Source organism: Emydura macquarii, unplaced genomic scaffold (genome assembly GCF_026122565.2).
Source record: "Emydura macquarii macquarii isolate MOO-44397 ecotype Brisbane River unplaced genomic scaffold, CSIRO-AGI_Emac_v2 contig_968, whole genome shotgun sequence".
In the NCBI taxonomy this organism is placed as follows: domain Eukaryota; kingdom Metazoa; phylum Chordata; order Testudines; family Chelidae; genus Emydura; species Emydura macquarii.
Genome location: NW_027131105.1, coordinates 6,812,234 through 6,829,565, shown reverse-complemented (window position 1 = coordinate 6,829,565; position 17,332 = coordinate 6,812,234). Strand labels below are relative to the sequence as shown.

The 17,332-nt window shown below is 58.4% G+C and overlaps 1 protein-coding gene across 2 annotated transcripts; it reads right to left on the bottom strand.

Annotated features, from left to right (window-relative positions):
- Positions 1 to 540: 540 nt before the first annotated feature.
- OTUB1 (OTU deubiquitinase, ubiquitin aldehyde binding 1) lies at positions 541 to 16,360 on the bottom strand. 2 transcript variants are annotated; one of them, XM_067544016.1, is made up of 7 exons: positions 16,232 to 16,360; positions 11,226 to 11,287; positions 4,950 to 5,048; positions 4,453 to 4,571; positions 3,101 to 3,185; positions 1,188 to 1,382; positions 541 to 877 (listed from the first exon to the last, which is right to left on the bottom strand). In XM_067544016.1, the coding sequence occupies exons 1-7, from the start codon at positions 16,284 to 16,286 to the stop codon at positions 680 to 682; spliced, it is 813 nt and encodes a 270-aa protein (XP_067400117.1). In that variant the 5' UTR covers positions 16,287 to 16,360; the 3' UTR covers positions 541 to 679. The 2 variants fall into 2 exon arrangements, with proteins under 2 accessions (XP_067400117.1, XP_067400118.1); XM_067544017.1 differs by lacking the exon at positions 16,232 to 16,360 and adding an exon at positions 13,900 to 14,024.
- Between the last annotated feature and the right edge of the window lie 972 nt (positions 16,361 to 17,332).

Genomic DNA, 17,332 nt, shown 5'->3' with positions numbered 1-17,332 from the left:
TGCCTAGATTTTGTACAATAGCAAGGGAAAAAGGTGTGTTCATGAATAAAGTAAAATGATGAAAACTAAAAAGCATTTGGTGTCTTGTGGTTGCAGGGGTGTGTGTGTGTGGTAGAGTGTACTCACTGTGGAGGCAAGGGGACTGCCTCCCTCTTTGGCAGAGAGAGGTCTGGTGACCAACAAGAAGCACCCTGCTTTAGCAGCACCAGTCCCCCATCGTTCCAAGGGGGGACCTCTGCTTGCGGCAGGCAGTAGCGATGGCCCTGCTCCTGCAGCAAATCCCGGGACCCTGAGAAAGAAATGCTCAAGGGCTCCCTCTGTTCTCCACACTAAGTGAGGTGCACAGAGGCGTGTGTAGGTGTTTCCTGGCTGCCGTTGACACCAGCTCACTTGTCAGCCTCTGGAGCTCCCTGCCACAAGCTAGTGGGGGTGGGGGGAAGGCATTCATTGAAGGGGTATCTTCCCGAGGGAGCTCAGGGTGTGGAATGACAGCTAGCCGCCACCCCCCTGCAACCTGAACAAATCCACCAGACGAGCGGGCTCCGTTCACCAGCATCCCCTTTAATAAAACACAGAAGGGCAAGTGTAACGACAGAAAACAGAGAGAGAGCGGTGTGACGGATTACCATTTACAACCACAGAGACTGCTGGGGGGGTGGGGGCGGAGGCTGGCCAGCACCTATTTATACAGGATGTCGTAGTGTCCCGGTCTGTACAGTAGATACACCTTGGGCTCCGAGCCTTCAGGGAAGACGTGAGGGTTGGTGCCTCCACCCTCGCCCCGGTCCATGTACTCCACCAAGATAGACACGTTCAGCGCCTGAGCCAGGGCGATGATGTGGATGTGGTCGCTCTCTTTGCACATGGGTTCCACTTCCTGCAATGCAGCGAGGGGGAGGCAAAACAAGGACGCAGAGGCTTAGGGGGGCGGGCCAGGCCAGCTCGGGGACTCAGCTATGGAGGCGCCCATGGGTCTCGCCACCCTCTCCCCATGGACGGGGGGCCCCTGCTCCCTCCAGGGGGGAAGAAGCTGTTCTTGGAGCTCGGTTCAGCTAGGAACCGGCCGAGACCGTGAGTCTGCTGACGTTTGGCTGTGGCTCCCGCCCTGCCCTGCTCGCTGTGCTGGTCACCTGGGAGTTTCAGACAAACTCTATGCTAGGACCCCGCTCCCGTGAGCCGCCCCCTACCTGCTGGCAGAACTCCTTGATGCTACGGCCTCCCTCGATGAAGTGCTCAAAGAACTTGCTCTCACGCTGCAGGTAGCCGGAGGTCAGCAGTCTCAGGTACACCACCAGATAGTCGGAGGTGCTCTGGTCATTGAACGAGGCCAGGAGCTCGGACACTGTGCTCTGCTTTTCCACTTGCTCGATCAGGTCCATGAACTGCAGGCGGGGGGAGGAGGGGGGTAGACACACATCTTTGGTATTATAAAAACAGTCTGTATGTGTTAATTACTAAGAAACTGGGTTGTCACAACATTGAAATCTACGCAATGTCAATGTAAACGTAAGTAAAGGTACCCCAGCAATCAATCGTGCATGTGATTTGCCAAAAACAGAAAATATACAAACGCTTTGAATTTCCCATGGAACAAACTTTTCTGGAAACCTTGGCCTTTGCTGGTCAAACCGAACTGAACCAATCGCCTATTTCAACAGAGCAAGGCGCCTCTGTTTCTGCAACAAACGCACCATCCAAATCTCCCACACTAATAAAAACATCCCAGCGTACCACTGCCACGATGGTCTCATGGGTTGCTCCCCCACGACCGAAGGCATAGTGTCTATTGCTGTTCATCCGTTCTGAATGGCACTAAATCTCAGCCGTCCTTGTTAAATAACAAAAAGGTTCACCAAATTCAAACCTCACGCTACAATCGATTCACGGTACGGAGCTTTGAGATGACCGACAATGACCCGTTCTGCTCACTCAGCGGAAGGATCAAAAAGAGGATAACGGAGGCCCAGAGCTTGAGTCTCTTATATCGAGTCTATGGGCAATACCCTCACGCTCTGGGTACGTGACAAAGCACCGTGGCGCTTTCTGTGAGGATCCGTGCGCTATTCGTACGTTTGTTTTAAAACCACTGCTGGTTCTCGTTAAAATATGCCTGTTTTATAATCGCCGTTTAAAGTAACATCGGCAAAGATTCTAAAACAAACAAATTCACTGTTCAATGAGGGTGTTTTGTAATAGTAGTCAAGATTTTAAATCATAACAAATGTTATCCTTTCTGAAAAACACTCACGTCTGCCAATGATGAGTTTTAAGTCGATAGGAAAAAATGATGACAACGTCTATAAAACCAAAACATCCCAGAAAAAGGCACCCGCCTCCAATGTTTAAAATGCTCAAAACAATGACCCGGATGGACAAAAAACAGCCACCCAGAAATCCGCCTCCACAAACCAAATCGACTGGAATAAATAACCACCGTGGTCATGCTTGCAAAACATGGGTGAGGATCAACAATCGCACCGAGATGCAGATGCAGCATGACTGAGCAAAACCCCTGAAATAGCAGAAAAGCCTACCCTCGTCAACAACACCAAACAAATGAGGACTTTGGCTTTGCTTCTACAATCATCCTCCAGGAGCATCGCTGTGCACCGGAGACCCCTGCTCCCTCCCTCATCTCTTAGCCGCCTGGCCGGCAGACAAACACGAGCTACTGAAGCTAGTAATTCTATTTCATCTTTGTCAATCTGTACGTGCGTGTGAGTGTGCAGGCGATTGCTTTTTGGAATCCTTCTCTTCACAGTACAGGTGGTGTATTGCCTTGTCCCCCTCGATGAGATCCTGCTATTTCTTTTAGAAGTCTAACAGTATCAGAAGCAGCCCTTCGCTCCGCCCCCCACCCCACCTCGAGATCGCCGGGAGTCACAATGAACAGCTCCCACTTGGTTCAGTGATGCTGGCATGCAGGCACGGCTGAGCCGCTGTCCCCGGCCTATGACGCGGGAGGAAAACCGATGGTCGGGGGCGGCAGGATATGGGAAGCCGCCTGGGGAGCCAGCAGGAAAGCCAAGATTCAAACTCAGGTCTCGCAAATCCCGATCTGCCCTGCCCTGCCCCACCGCCCCGGGGGAACGCTGCTCACCGTGTTATGGAAATCCTCGATTGTGAACTCCGTGAAGCCCTGGGACACCAGGTCCTCCTTGCTTTTGGCAGAGATCTCCTTGAACCTGCAAGGGATGAGATGAGGTGAGCTCGCTACAGGCAGCAGGGGGCAAAGGTCCGACAGTTTCTGGCCAGAAGAGACCGCCCCGTCGTCACCGATCCCGCCCGCCTGCCCCCCGCATGCTAAACTGCCATGACTGCAGCAAGGCTAACCAGCCAGGAGCCCCGGGCAGAGGACGGGGAATTGAGGGAGGCAAACACGTCCCGGTGACCGCATGCCACAGAGCAAGGTGAAAACACCCAAGGTCCCTGCCGATCGAAGCCTGACTCGGACGAATGGACCGTAAGAAGCAGAGAAAGCCGGCTATGTCGTCGGCTCGAAGTCGCGTTGACAGCCGGCGACGAGCGGAGTGCCCCTGGGGCCGGGGACCATTTTGTTCAACATCGTCAGTAATGCTCTGGAGGGTGGGGTTCACTGCGCCCTCGCCAAGCTCATGGAGTACGCTGAACTGCGGGGACCAGTGGACACCCTGGAGGGCGGGGACAGGGCACGGAGTGACCTAGACAAATTGGAGGATTGGGCTCAAAACGATTGACAAGGACCGCTGCAGAGTCCTGCGCTTAGAACTAAACAATCCCATACGCCGCTACAGGCTGGGGACCGAGTCGGCACCAAAGGACCCGGGGCTCGCGGTGGACAAGAAGCCGCAGAGGAGTCGACAGCGTGCCTTCGTTGCCGAGAAGGCACAGGGCACGTCGGGCTGCGTTAGTGGGAGCATGGCCAGCAGATCCAGGGAAGCGATCTCGGCACCCCCGGGTGTCCCGGTGCTGGCCCAGGCCGCCCTGGATGCTACAGAGGAAGAAGGCAAGGCAAAACCAAACCAAAAACAAGCAGGCGGAATACGCTAGAGGGAAAAATTCGTCTCATCCCTTCCCTACAGGAGAACAGCCGAAGCCCTGAAGCATGACCTTTGACGACAAAAGATGCAAACCACAAGGGAACCTTGGGACTGCCGAGCCTGGCTCCCTGCCGCCGCTGCGGACAATTCCGCTCAGAAAGGTGCCGTAGGGCTAACGTTCGGGGCCGGGGAGTCGATCGACTTTAAAGTCCGTACGGATGCCCTCGGCGTTAGCGCAGGGGAAGGGGCATCAGAGCCACCGAAGGCAGGGGGAGGAGGGAGGACTGGCGCACAGGTCCAAGCTTGACGAGGCCGGCTTCGCTGTGCCAGACGAGAGAGGGGACCTTTTTCAGTCCCGACGACCCTGCGCCTGGGGATCCTGCATCCCTTTCGGCGTCGCCAAGCTGGCTCCACCCCAAAGAGCGCGCCCTACCTTTGTAGCTCCTTGCTGTCCTCTAGCAGGGCCTCCAGGTGCGAGAAGCCAAACGCCCGGTAGAAGCAGTTGCCGTCGGGCCGCGTCTTCCGGATGTACGAATACTTTTTGAGCAGGTCCTGCGTGAGAGAGGAGGCACAAACAAGTCTCTCATAGGGAAAGGGGCCGCTAGCTTAGCAGCCGACGCTGCCATCTACAGACCGAGCATCATTACTCCTCCTGCTCCTTCCCAAGCCTGATGGGGAACTTAGGGACCATGCAGAGGAAGGCCAGAGAGTGGGAGCTCAGGGAGGGGAAGCCGAGGGACTTTGGGGGCAGGGGAAGCAGGGGGCCCGAGCAGTCACAGTGACGACAGGGGGGCTGCGATGAGGGGATTGGGGAGCTGGGACAACCTAGGACCTAGGAGACTCGGGCAGGGGAACGAAGGAAGAAGGGGCCTGGGGTTGCGGGCCTGGCATGGAGGCGGGGGGGACTCCTAGAGCAGAGCATGCCCCTACCTTGATCTTTTCTTGATAGACGTGATCGTCCTCGGCGTACTCCTTGTACAGAACCGACAGCTCCAGTCTGTCTGACACCAGGGGGTTCTGAACGGCGATCTGCAAAGACGATGGGAGGCGCCGTGAGAGGCAGTGGACAGGGCGCACCCAGCTAAGAGACCCCCCGAGCCTGCGGCGGGACACTTAGAACTGTCTGGCCAGTGGCAGCGCCTCATGAGACTCATACTCTGGCTACCTCACGCCCCTATTCCCTTCCAGGGGCCCCCGCTGGAAGATGTCCCCTACCAGTGCGCTGCCGTCACCCTCTCGCCGAGCCGCCGCCCAGCCATCGCGGTGCGGGTGGCTCACGTGGCCATTCCCCGCCATCACCCAGGCTCCCGCTAGGAGCGTGCCTCCCACGAGGCACCATGGCAGCTGTACCACCTCACAGGAGATGCGGTCCAGCCAGAGTGCCCGGCTCATAGAGGAGCATGGGAGCACGAGACACCCAAACTCCCGCTCCCAGGAGGCCCTGTGGCGCCATTCCCCAATCAAAATCTGGTCCTTTTTTGGATGCTCGGGTTGGGATCTGGGACAGGGAACACAACACCCGAACGCATGCTACCCTTTCCCCAGGCAAGCAGAGGTTACTTTCCTGTAACAGAGGGCTTTTTGAGCTGCGCGGGCCCTACCTGTGTTCCACGGAGGGGTCACGCACGCCCCACGTGTCTGGAGCTGGAGGCTTTGAGAAGGAGTCACGTCCTGTCGTCCACGCACGTGTCCTAGCCTCGCCTCACGGTTTTGTCCGAGGCGACAAAGGGTGGGGCGGACCTACCCCCTCGATAGTGCCTTCTCCGCCGCTCATCGAAGAGATCCGCAGCAGAAGGCAGAAAGTGGAACACGGCTAGAGATGGCACATCTCCAAGAGCCCTCCGTTACAGGCGGGTAACCTCCTCTTTTTCTTCCAGCGACAGTCCTGATCGTGTTCCATGCAGGGTCGGAGGGAACGGTCGAATGAGATGTCCGGCGCAGAATCTCGTGCCGAGGCATCACATGCGCCAAGCCTCATGTGGCCACCCTGCACGCATGCGAAGGCAGTATGTCGTCATGGGCAGCTGTGGTCGACGCTTGCGCTCTCGTGCGGGTACGATGACCGCTGGTGGAGTGTGACGCGCCCTGAAAGGCGCTGAGAAATCCTCCGGGTGGACAGCGCCTGCCCCGTAAGCTTCTCCATTTTGGTGACAAACGGTCTAGGGGGCTTTGTGAATGCTCTCATCCTCTGCTGGCAAGACACCAGACCCTGCGGACGTCGAGAGAGCGCAGGCACCGCTTCTCTGCCAGGGGGGTGAGGCTTCGGGAAGAAAGCGTACGGGTCAGTCGAGATGATACCACCTGGGGCAGACACCCGGGGGACGGGCGCAGGGAAACTTTCCGTACAGAATGTGGCCTCTGCCCCCCTAACCCCAGCTCACCTACCCTTCTCACAGAAGGAACGGCTGCCACGAAGGCAAGCAACCTTCAGGGAAAGGAGGGACGGGCGGCATGAAGCCGGTGGCTCCAAGGCTGGGAACGTTCTCAGGAGACCCTTCCAAAACCTGGCCCTCAATGGACGCCTAATAGGGAGTGCCCTACCACGACCTTAACAGAATCGAGAGCGACTCCCGATGTCTTCAAGGACAGAAGGCGGTCCGCAAGAAGGGGAAGGTCCGAGTCCTCAGGGACTAAACCCCTCTGTTGTGCCCAGGAGGTGAAGCACTGCCGCTCGGCCCGCTGCGAACGCCGCCCAGACTCCTTCCTGCGGCTCAAAAGGGCATCTTGTGCAGCCGACAAACATCACCCTTCTAGCAAAAACGTCCGTCCCGAAACCAAGCGCCCACATCAAGCGTAAGCGGATCAGGACGCCCGCTCCTGCCACCCTCTTGCATGAGTGGCTCCGGGAAAGCTGGCAGGGGAGGTGGCGAAGGCGGTGAGGAAATCAGAACAGGGAGATCGGAATAACCATGGAACTTCTCCCACCTGCTCTCATGAAGGACCCGGGGCAGGAGCGGTACGAGGGGAAAACGTCTACTGGATCGGGTCCGACCAGAGGAAGACGAAGGTAGCACCCTGGGAATGGACGCTGAGCTCCACCCCTCCGCCCCCCTCCCGGCAAGGAGCAAGACGTGGTACGCTTGCTGTTGGCGGGGGAGGCAAAGAGATCCCAGGTCAGAGTCCCCTGTTGACCGAAAATGTCGTCGACTACGGCGTTGCGAAGCTCCCGCTCGCCATCGGCCGCAAACTTCCTGCTGAGACGATCCGCGATCACATTCCGAGATCCCGGAAGAGAGGCTGCTGTTGACAGGATCTCATGGGCGATGCACCAATCCAACAGACAAACCCTTTCCCCGCACAGCCTAGCGCCCCCCTTCCTTCTGGATGTCGGATGTGCAGTGACCACGACGGGAGGAAAGGGATGGAAGACATGCGTGACATGCTCTCCATATCGCCCAAAGCTCCAAGATGTTGACGATGTGCCTTCTGGATCGGCGAGGGGTCCAGGTCCTTCATGTCAGGTGCTCCCCCGGGTGGGCGCCCTGTCCAGGGAGCGATCATCGTCAAATCTGAGGAAGATAGAGGGAAAGGCATTCCGGCACAGACCTGTCTTGGGTCCCTCTGCTGCTGGTGCGTGGAGGGCGCCTTGGGAGAGACCGCCAGCAGAAAGGCCACAGTCCATCACGTGGGTGAGGCTTTCTGGAGCCACAGCTCAAGACGGCGAGAGGTTGACGGTGAGCGAAGACAGGGATGTGCGCATGGGCAACCGCCTGTCCCAGGCCAGTCCTGATGGAACGGAAGGACTGCCACCGATTTTTCGGGTGACGGGTTTCTGCGGGATCTGGAACCCGTCCCTCGGTAAGCGGGCTTGTGCTGAGGCCAGGTCACCGGAGGCCCCAAGGACGTGCAGGGACTGCGCAGGAACCACAGTCCATTTTTCAACACAGACGTTCACCCCCGGGGAGGAAAGGGGTCCAAGGAACACAGAGGTTGAGACTCGTCCCTGGACGGCACTGCCAGCGGCCGGTCGTCGAGCTAGGGGAATGGGACGCCACTGGAGGTGGGCCGCCATGCCAGAGAAAACGGTGGCAAAGACCCATGGAGCGAGAGGGAATGCGAACGGTGGGACCCTGCCTTGGAAGCGCTCGGGGCCTACCGCGAACCTCAACCATCTCCTGTGGGTTGGATGGACGTCCATGCAGAAACAGGCCTCCCTCCGCATATCCCTCCGCTGGCCACTAAGGAGACTGTACGGTGCTTTGGCTCACGTACCAAGCAATGGAGACATCCGCAGTCCGGGAGTGGTCTCCGCCGCCCTCCTTCTCGGGTACTGGAAAATCAGGGGACTAGAACCCCATGCCCAGAGACTCCAGAGGAACGTGCTCTGTCGCCACCCTATGCGGTCCCTCTTTGCCACTCAGCACTTCCCTGAAGAAACCAGATGAATGTCGTCACGACGTCCGTAGCCATCAGGCGCGCAGAGCCATCTGCCGTTACCGCTGCGGACCGAAGCACTGTCCTCGCAACTGGCTTGTCCTCCTCCAGGATAGCCTGGAAACAGGCTCCATCCGGCTGGGGGAGTTTGTCGGTAAAGTCCTCCAATTTACTGGAGTGGAGAAGGCCCTCCAATCAGGTCAGATAGTTCGAGATCCCAAACTGGTGGCTGGCCAACCGGGAGATGTTGCGGCCCAGAACGTCCGGCCGCTCACCCTCCCCGTCTGGTCCGCCGGGATGCAGCGTCAGTGCTGCTGCCCGGCTCGCTCCATTGCCACTTGGATCACAAGGGAATTGGGGGGGGAGTGAGAAAACAGAACCTCAGGCCCCTTGGCTGGCACAGAGGACCTCATTTCTGGCCCCTCAGGGGCAGAAGCGCCAGTGACCGGGATACATCGGACGGTGCGAGCCAGCCGAAGAGCGGTAGAGCGACCCGGGTCAGTACCAAGGCCCGAAGGAGATCCAGAAGCTGAGGCCATTTGTCCAGTGCTTCTTCCGGGGAAGGCTCTTTGCAGGAGGTCCTGGAACTAGCGAAAATCATCTGGGGGCGAAAGGGGAACCAAAGTCGCCACTGTGTCCGCAGAAGATGATGGCGAGCATTCCTGTTCCGGTGGTACCAACACCTCATCCTCTGGGAGGGGAGAGGGACGAACCCTCGCTCGGTGAACAAGGAAGCTCCACGGGTCAGTATCCAGGCCGGGACCCCCAGTGTAGCTGACAGGAAGGATCCGGCCCCGTAGAGTGGGACGCCGGTGGCTTCTCTGCTGGGGTAGAGGAAGGTTCTGCCATGAAACTGGGGGTGCTCGGAGCGACGGTTGGGGATGGGCGACCCCTGCACTCCACCTGAATCCTCCTAGGAGGAAAAATCGGATCCCAGTTCCGATGGTGGTGCCGTCCGAACCATGTAAACTGTCAGAGACTCAACTGAGGTGTGCGCTGGGTTGCAGATCACAGCGTCCTAGGTGCAGACTGCAGAGGAAGGTGCGGAGACCTCACTTCTCCTGGAGCAAAGACTTCACGAGGCTCGGGCGCTGCCTCTGGTCTCCCCGGCAGCGACGGCACACGCTGGGTACCCGGAGCGGAAGACCAGTTCCCTTGACTTAGGGGTGGCCGAGTTGGAAGACATATGGGGCTTGGGGCTCTGGACCGGCGGATCCGCCACTCCGTGTTATTTCTCGTCATGCTCATAAGCCTTGGAATGCGCTGCTTCTCCATGGCTGGAACTCACAGAAGGTGCAGCGTCCTCCTTGGGTCTGGAGGAAGACTGACCGCCACACTTGGGGGCACACTTCCTTGCCTCCCGAGTAGGCCCTGGTACAGGGTTCTCACTACCGATCCCAGCAGAACTGGACTCGATCTCCGCAGTCGGAGGCGCCCACTCCGGGTCGGTCAGGCCGACGTACCGGAGGAGGGAGGAGAGTTCCTGGGCCTGAAGCCGACTGTGGCCTCGTGGTGACTTCCACAAAGAGCTTCTCGAGACAGAGGGCCTTGGCCTCCTCAGTTACGGTTTGGGAAGGACAGGTGGATGCTGCACCTGGATGAAACGGGGTCTTCTCCCAAGAAAGAGAGGTGGCAGCAGTGCTCGTCACTGACCGACAAAGATGGCAGGCAGGAGGCACAGATCTTGAACCCTGGCGTCTTCGGCATAACCCAGTGCCCAGGCGTGAGGGCTGGGGGGAAGAGTGGTGAACAGATTCCTCACGTTCTCTTACCTCCTAAAAACTACCACCAAACAACAGTAGAAACCATTAAACGAAAAACAAAAAACCAAACCCTAGCATACAACTCACCGTGTACCATTCTAAAGCCTTTTTTTTGTTTTAAATGCACCAGAGATGAGAGGACGCCAGTAGCTCCGACTCAGGCCACGTGGCAGTGAGAAGCAACCGGAGATGCCGTCGCTCCGCCCCAGACAAAACCGTGAGGTGAGGCGAGGGCCAACGGACGTGACTTCTCTCCAAATCTCCAGCTCCGGAAGCGTGGTGCATGCGTAAACCCTCCGTGGAACACGACAGGGATCGGGATTGGAAGCAGCAGCTGATGCTTTTCATGAGAAAATCAGCTGTGTCACAAACCCAACTACAGGCAGAAGAGAGTTGGGATGGAAATTTTTCCATTGGCCCTCGTGGCACCCTCACACCAGTACCCGGTGCCCCCTGCTGCCTAGCAGCCCATTCTAGGAGGCCTGACACCAACACATCCTCTAGCCCCCTGGGTCACCCCACCCCCATCTCTTCCTCCCCTCTGCCGCCAGGAGTCTCGACACCCCTCTTCCCCCTCTACCCCCACATCCCACCAAGCCTAAGTCCACCCCAAGAGTCCCATCCACTCCCTACTGCCCTCCCCAGATGTGGATCCCACAACCCAGGAGTCCCGACACCCATGCCCATGCTCCCCATTTCCTCTGGAGGCAAAGGACGGAGCTGGGGGTGAAGGATGGCTGTGTCCCATCTCGGGGGTTGGTGGGGGGAGCGCTCAGCCCTCAGCTGACCGGCTACAGGCTAGGGGGAACGTGACAGGCTACAGGCAAGCCGTGCAGCAGAGATTTAAGGGGTCAGCACAGGGAAGGCGGCAGCCAGGTACCGAGACCCCGAAGTCCCGGAGGCTGGAGATAGACCATGAAACTCCCAGGATGCCATGAAGGGAGAGAACAGGGCGGGGCAGGGCAAGGACACAAAGGCCCCTCTGAGATCCGCCCACTGACCCCTGGCAGGTCCAGCGAGCTCCTTCCCCCTGCACCCTTGCAGACAGCAACCACCCCAGGAGCCTCACCTCTTGCTGGATGCGATCCTGCTGAGCCATGATGGCTTCGTCATACGCCAAACAGTTGACGCCTGGAAGAGAAGGAGACATGGACTGAGATGCTCGGCTGCTCCCCAGCCGGTTCAGACCGTCCCCTCCGGGCTGCTCCCCTGGGCTCCAGTCTCAAATGTCACACCCCCTCCCTCAGGGGGCTCCCGCGTACCATCAGGATGAGTTCCCCAAGGTTTGGCCTCCCCTGCCTTTTGCTTACATTCCTCCCATCGCCCATCCCTCCCACCCTAGGGTGCCGACGGTGCCCAAGATCATCTAGCCAGGACTCCGTCCGCGAGGCTGGAGGGGGAAGGCTTGTCCTTCACGTCACGTCAGTGAGCTGAGACTTGGGAAACGTGGCTTCCCTTTCTGGCTCTGCCATCGAATTTGAGCAACTCCTTTCATCTCGCTGGACCTCCATCTTCCCCCTCTGCAAAATGGGGATAAGGGGTCTTCTCCTGTGCTGGTTAGAGAGGCTGAGCTCCTTGGGGCAGGGCCCATCTCTCGCGAGGTGTCTGTGCAGCGTCCAGCATGATGGGTTCCCCGATCTCCAGGGGGGGTGTCCCGGCCGGATCCCGGCCCAGCAGGCCCTCCTTGCCGCCCAATCTCAGACAGGGAGGCCTGCGCGGCGCACAGCACAGTGGGCTCCCTGATCTAGGTCAGAGATCGATTGATGCGTCAGATTGCCAAAATGAGTCGTTTCCCTTCGAGGGTTCACCGTCGACTTCAGACAACAAATGTTCTCTCAGAAGAAGGCAGAGCAAGCAGAATAACCCCCATGCGAGAAAGCCGGCACCCACCTGCCAGCTGAGGCACCCGACAGGGCTAGTTTTCAAAATTCCTTCTCTCATGCAAATGGTCGTCTAACTCAGCCAGAAGCGTGGCTATAACAAATCTCCGGGTGCGGCTCCAGCCAGTGGCCTCTGCAGAGGCCAGAACACGTCTTTCTAAGCCCTGCTCGTTACAGACACAAGCGGCTCTTGAGCTGACAGAAACCAAAGCTGTCGTTCATAAACACCTCAAGACAAACCCACGAGGCAGCACCATAAGCGTCTAAGCAGCCACACTTCTCTCCAAAACACTTTAGCACGACCGGCCACTAAGATCGCAAGGGTCTTGTCAACGCGCTAACGTCGTGTTGCTTTAACCGATGGCCCCAGTGATTGACTGGATTCTCCATCTCAACTTCAACCTAGAGGCCTTTCTGGAAGAGGCTGGAGACAAATATAAGCCATCAGGCTCAACAGAGCGGGGGAAGTGGGTGAAATGCTCGGGCATACCTGTGCAGGAGCTCGGACTAGAGTGGGGGTTTTCAAACTGGGGGTCGTGAGGTTATTGTCACGAGCTGTCAGACACCACGTATGCCAGTGGCATGGCACGGTGGGGGAGAGAGGGCATCACTTTTTAGAGGGATCGTCAGAGCCTGAAATATTTGCAAAGGAGTCCCAGCCAAAAAAGTCTGAGAACCCGCTGGCCTAGAGGATCTCACAGTCCTTTCCGGCCTCACGCTCTATGAATCGCTAACTACGCCGGTAGAGCTAGAGCAGCACAACCCCGTAGCACGGATACCAGCATACGGGTGCTTTATGCTGGCATCGTTTACTCCTGGACATGGGATATAACGCAGGCGGCCCCTGCTCAGCATAGTCCTGCTCCATCTTCAGACTCCTTGGGTCGTTTGCCCCCCTCTGCTCCTACAGGGAGGCTGCTCCAGAATCTCCCTCTTTTGATGGGCAGAAACCTTCTTCTCCTCCTCGCCAGCCTCCGTCACTTCCTGGCCAGCTCACCCCATCTGCTCTCATGCCAACATTCTCCTTTAACTTCACGAGCTCTTCTTCCTCACTGGGGTTAACCCCACTGGTCCATTTATACAGTGCAACCAGACGCTCTCCCCCAGCCAGGCTAACCAAGCCCAGCCCTTTCGCTCTCCATTCCGAAGATCGGCTCTCCTGTTCCTGATCACCCTAGAAGCCCTTCTCTGCACGCACACACTGCGGTTTGAGAAGGGGAAACAGCTATACCAGCGTTAGGCACCTTGAAGCCAGCGTAACCACATCTGCCTCAGGCAGGTACCATAAAAAGTAAGCCTGTTTCAAAAGACATCACCACTCCCCTAACTGAAATAGATATATAATGCTCCAAAATCTGTGCGCATGCCACACTTCAGATCTGACTGATTTGAAGAGAAAGATCTCGTTTCTATACTATGCAGCTGAAAGCACTCGAGCACACAGTTCATTTCCCCTGTTGCGGCGAGGGAGCTTCTCTTTTGGGTTTTTTTTATATATATAAAAATAAGGAAATGCAACTGAAATCGCAGGGGGATCCGGAGAAAAAGTTGGATGAGTCCCTGGGCCTCAATCAAACGATCCCTCCTCCTGGCCTCGACCGATCTATGAATAACGATCAAATGAAAGTACATCAAGGCACTGGGCCAGTTCCTCGGCTTGCGTAAAAGGCCCTGGCTCCGCCGGATTCCCTAGAGCTATGGCAATTGACACCGGCCATGGATGTGGCCCGGTGAAACTCGCCAGCTCTCCCACCCTCCCCTGTAACTAATGACGCGGCTGTTGTGCCCCTTTCCCAGATGGGGAAACTGAGGGGGAATGATTTTGAGCCAGGCTCGGAACCCAGGAGTCCGACTGAGCTTCACCTCAAATAAGTCTCCCAAAGGAGGGGAACTTTCGGACGCAAACAGCCTCCCGTTTACCGTCGCTACCCGTCCGCCTCTCGGTGCTGTTTGGCTCAGCTCCAAGACAGAGAGAAGCTCTGCCAGCTCTGCGGGAAGATGAGAAAGCAATCTGGGCCGGTTTCATTTCACACGTCACCGGCAGACATGAGTCCCGAGTCTGATGCCCAGCCTAACGGGACGCGTCCCTGCTAAGGTGACAGAGGGCCCCTCTCTTGCTCTGCAGAGGCCAAATAACAGAGGGTGGAAAGAACCATGTGGGGTATATGCACAAACACCCCCGTTCTCCTCAGCCTACTGGGCAACAACAGGAGCAGATACCCCACCGCAAGAGTCTCGCCCAGAACGGACCCAGCTGGACCACGGCCCCCCTTCGTCAACAGAACCGTCTGGGGATTGGAGGCCAGATCTTCGCTGGCTGAAGGGAACTGGGACCAACTCTCTCTACTGGGGACATTTCAAGCCAAAGAGCCCTCGTCGTGCCATGCGCACAGAATTTAAACAGGGTTTTTCAGTCCTGCTCCGGGGGGCAGGAACTGCACTTAAAAAAGGGGGCCAAGCTCATCTGGAAGCTACTGGGTGGCGAGAAGGTAAGTCCGTTTTCTTCAGCCCTGGGCACCCCAGATGCTCCTCCATTTGCAGAGCCATTGCTTGTTCTAACAGTCCCCCTCCACCTTTCAACAAACAATTCATATATTATTTATGGCTCCCAGTTAGGGATGGCCTAAGCAGGGTGTCACGCCAAACCATCTAGGATGCCTGCTGCTGGGAGTGGGAGAAGGAGGAGGTGAGGGGCTGGGTCTCCAGGCAGGATGGGGGTAATCAGACAGTAATGGGAGCTGGGTTAAGGAGACCATGTGCCAATGGGAGTTTTAGGACTCCCTTGTGATGGGTGATTTGGTTGGGAGCCTCCTTCCCCCCCAACCCACCCCCTTCGCTAAGTCTTGCCGCATGGCAGTGAGAGACACGCAACCGAGTGGAGGGAACGTCCTCAGGGGGCCAGGCCAGGTCCTGCCTCCCAGGGAAATCAGGACCGAGGCGGGCACAGACAGCGGCTGACGCAGGGTGGGTTGATGTAGCCTGGTCTCTAGGCCTCAGGGCACAAGTGGTGGGAATCCTGTCCCCCATAGGGGTGCTGCTGGGGATGGAGATCCTATCTCACAGAACGGTGCTGCGTACAGCCAGGAAATGATCAGAGTAGGGTGTACATTCAAGCGGAAAGAGCGGGTAGGGCATTCTCAGTGTCTCATTGCCAGGGACCACTCCCCAGGGGTCCCTGCTGATGAAAGAGCAGGGCAGGCTATGGCACCCATTGCACCAATACCAGGGAATCCTGCATCACGTGGATGACCATATCTCTAGGCCTCAAGATCCTGTCCCCTAGGAGGGGCTGTGAGTGGGGTGGAGTGATTGCAACCGTTGCAGGAGCAGGGCACAATGGGTTGGTGCATTTTGGGGGAGGGGAGGAGGGAGGCACTAGGCCTCGGGGCAGATGGGGGAGGAGAAGTTTCCTGGAGGAGAAGGGGATCACGGGCCCACGGGATGGGGGGAAGCAGATCCTGGGGGCGGGTGAGGAGTTTCTTGTGGTGAAAGCTGGAGAACTGCGGGGTGCAGCTCCTGAGAGGGCGTAGCTCTGTGATATGGGGCAGACCAATCCACTCCCATGGGGTCTTGGGAAGCATGTCTGGGATTTGGGGAGGCGCTCCCTGTGGGGGAAGGTTAGCAAAGATGTGGCTCGAGCAGAAGTGGGGAGATGAGCGAGTCTGGGATCTGGGGAAGGGAGGGACCTTTTCTCTGAGGTTTGGGGGGGGGAGGGGAGAAGGAAGAAGCCTTTTCAATGGGGAAAGCCTAGCCTGGGAGGGAAGGCAGAGCTGGGATCTAGGGGGCAGGGAAGGAGGTTGGTTCCACTGAAGGGGGCTGGGATGTGGGGGAGAGAAGCCTGTTCTTGTCTCTGCGGGGGGGGGGGCGGAACCTCTCCCTGGGGAGGGGAATCCGGGCCCGGGGGCGGGCGGGGGAAAACAGGGCCGGGGAGCTCGTCTCTCGGGGGGGCCGGGCGGGGTCTCGCCAGAGGGGTCCCCGCGCCCACCCTGCCCCGCTCTCTGTTCGGGAGCAGGGCCGCGTTAGGCCGGTGGGATGCGGAGGCCCTTGTCCCGCCCCGCGGAGGGCGGCAGGGCCTCGTCTCCGGCTGGCGCTGGGGCTGTTTCTGGGGCGGGAGGGGGCACGTCTCGCGGGGGGTCCCGCCCCTCCCCCGCACTACCTTATGGGGGGACTCCCCTGCCGCCCCTCCCCCCATTACCATCCGTGTCCCCCCCCAGCGGCTCCGGCTTCTGCAGAGGCTCCTCCGCCGCCATCTTTGAGCTGCTGCAGCCCGCCCCGCACCGAGCGCGAGCGCTTCCGGGGCACCCATCGGGCCTGCGACGGAACCGGAAGTGCTTCCCCCCAGCCCTAGCAACCGCCCCAGCAGCAACTTCCCCCCTCTAAGACCCGCCCCCCTTCTTAGCAACGCACGAGCCCGGGCAGGCTGCGCCCCCCCCCCCATGGATGGAGCTGGGTGGAGGGTACGCCCTGGTAACAGGTGACACCCGTGCATCGTTGGGCTGTGCGGTGACGTCATCGTGTGACGTCACAGCACCCCGCTCGGGCAACTTTTTTGCTGAGGCGTGACAGCGTCATTAGCCGCCACAGCGGCCTCCTGCCACCCATCGTTGGCGTGGCCTCGTGACGCCGTCGTGGAACATCCGCGGCCTCGCCTCCCCCCCCCGCGGTCTCCTGGCGCTGGGCCGCCCTCGCGTGACATCACAGCAGCTTCGCGTCCACCCCGTCGCCGTGTCACTGGACATGAGGGCAACCTCACCCCCCTGCTCGGGCCTTTGTGATGTCATCACGTGACGTCGTGCAGGGCCGTCAGACAACCTCCCCTCGTGCCATTAAGCGCCCTTGCTTCCCAAGAGCTTTACTGCGTCGTTAGGATGTCATTTACCGCCCTGGGGCCTCACGCCAACCCGCCTTCACCAGGCTGTGTCGCTATGACGTCCTGTGACCGGTAGCGTCTCGCTTCGCTAGGATGTCATCGCAGCAGCCTAGCGTCGACCCCCCTCACATCCCAATATGACATCACCGCTGGCCCCCTTGGCCCCACTTGTCACATCCCGTCGTGAGGTCACGGTCTCACTCCACCTCTGCTCTCGCTGTTACTGTGACGTCATCCCTTTCTCCCATCACTGTGTGACGTCACACCAGCCTTGCTTCAGCCTGCCCTCGTACCCCAGCGCCGGGCGATATCACAAGCGTCACCTTGCTACGGGACGGTGATGCTGGAAGACCGGATGCCAGCTCTGTTAGCTTTTTGTGAACATAGGTATTAGCATCATCAGAATGTGCTTAGATTTCACTACAT

Excerpts from the sequence above, each read along its gene's own strand:
- OTUB1 (XM_067544016.1), bottom strand. The coding sequence starts at position 16,286 with ATGGCGGCGGAGGAGCCTCTGCAGAAGCCGGAGCCGCTGGGGGGGGAC. Across the intron at positions 5,049-11,225 it reads AGGATCGCATCCAGCAAGAG|ATCGCCGTTCAGAACCCCCT; the intron begins GTGAGGCTCCTG and ends TCGTCTTTGCAG. Across the intron at positions 878-1,187 it reads TCAAGGAGTTCTGCCAGCAG|GAAGTGGAACCCATGTGCAA; the intron begins GTAGGGGGCGGC and ends GCTGCATTGCAG.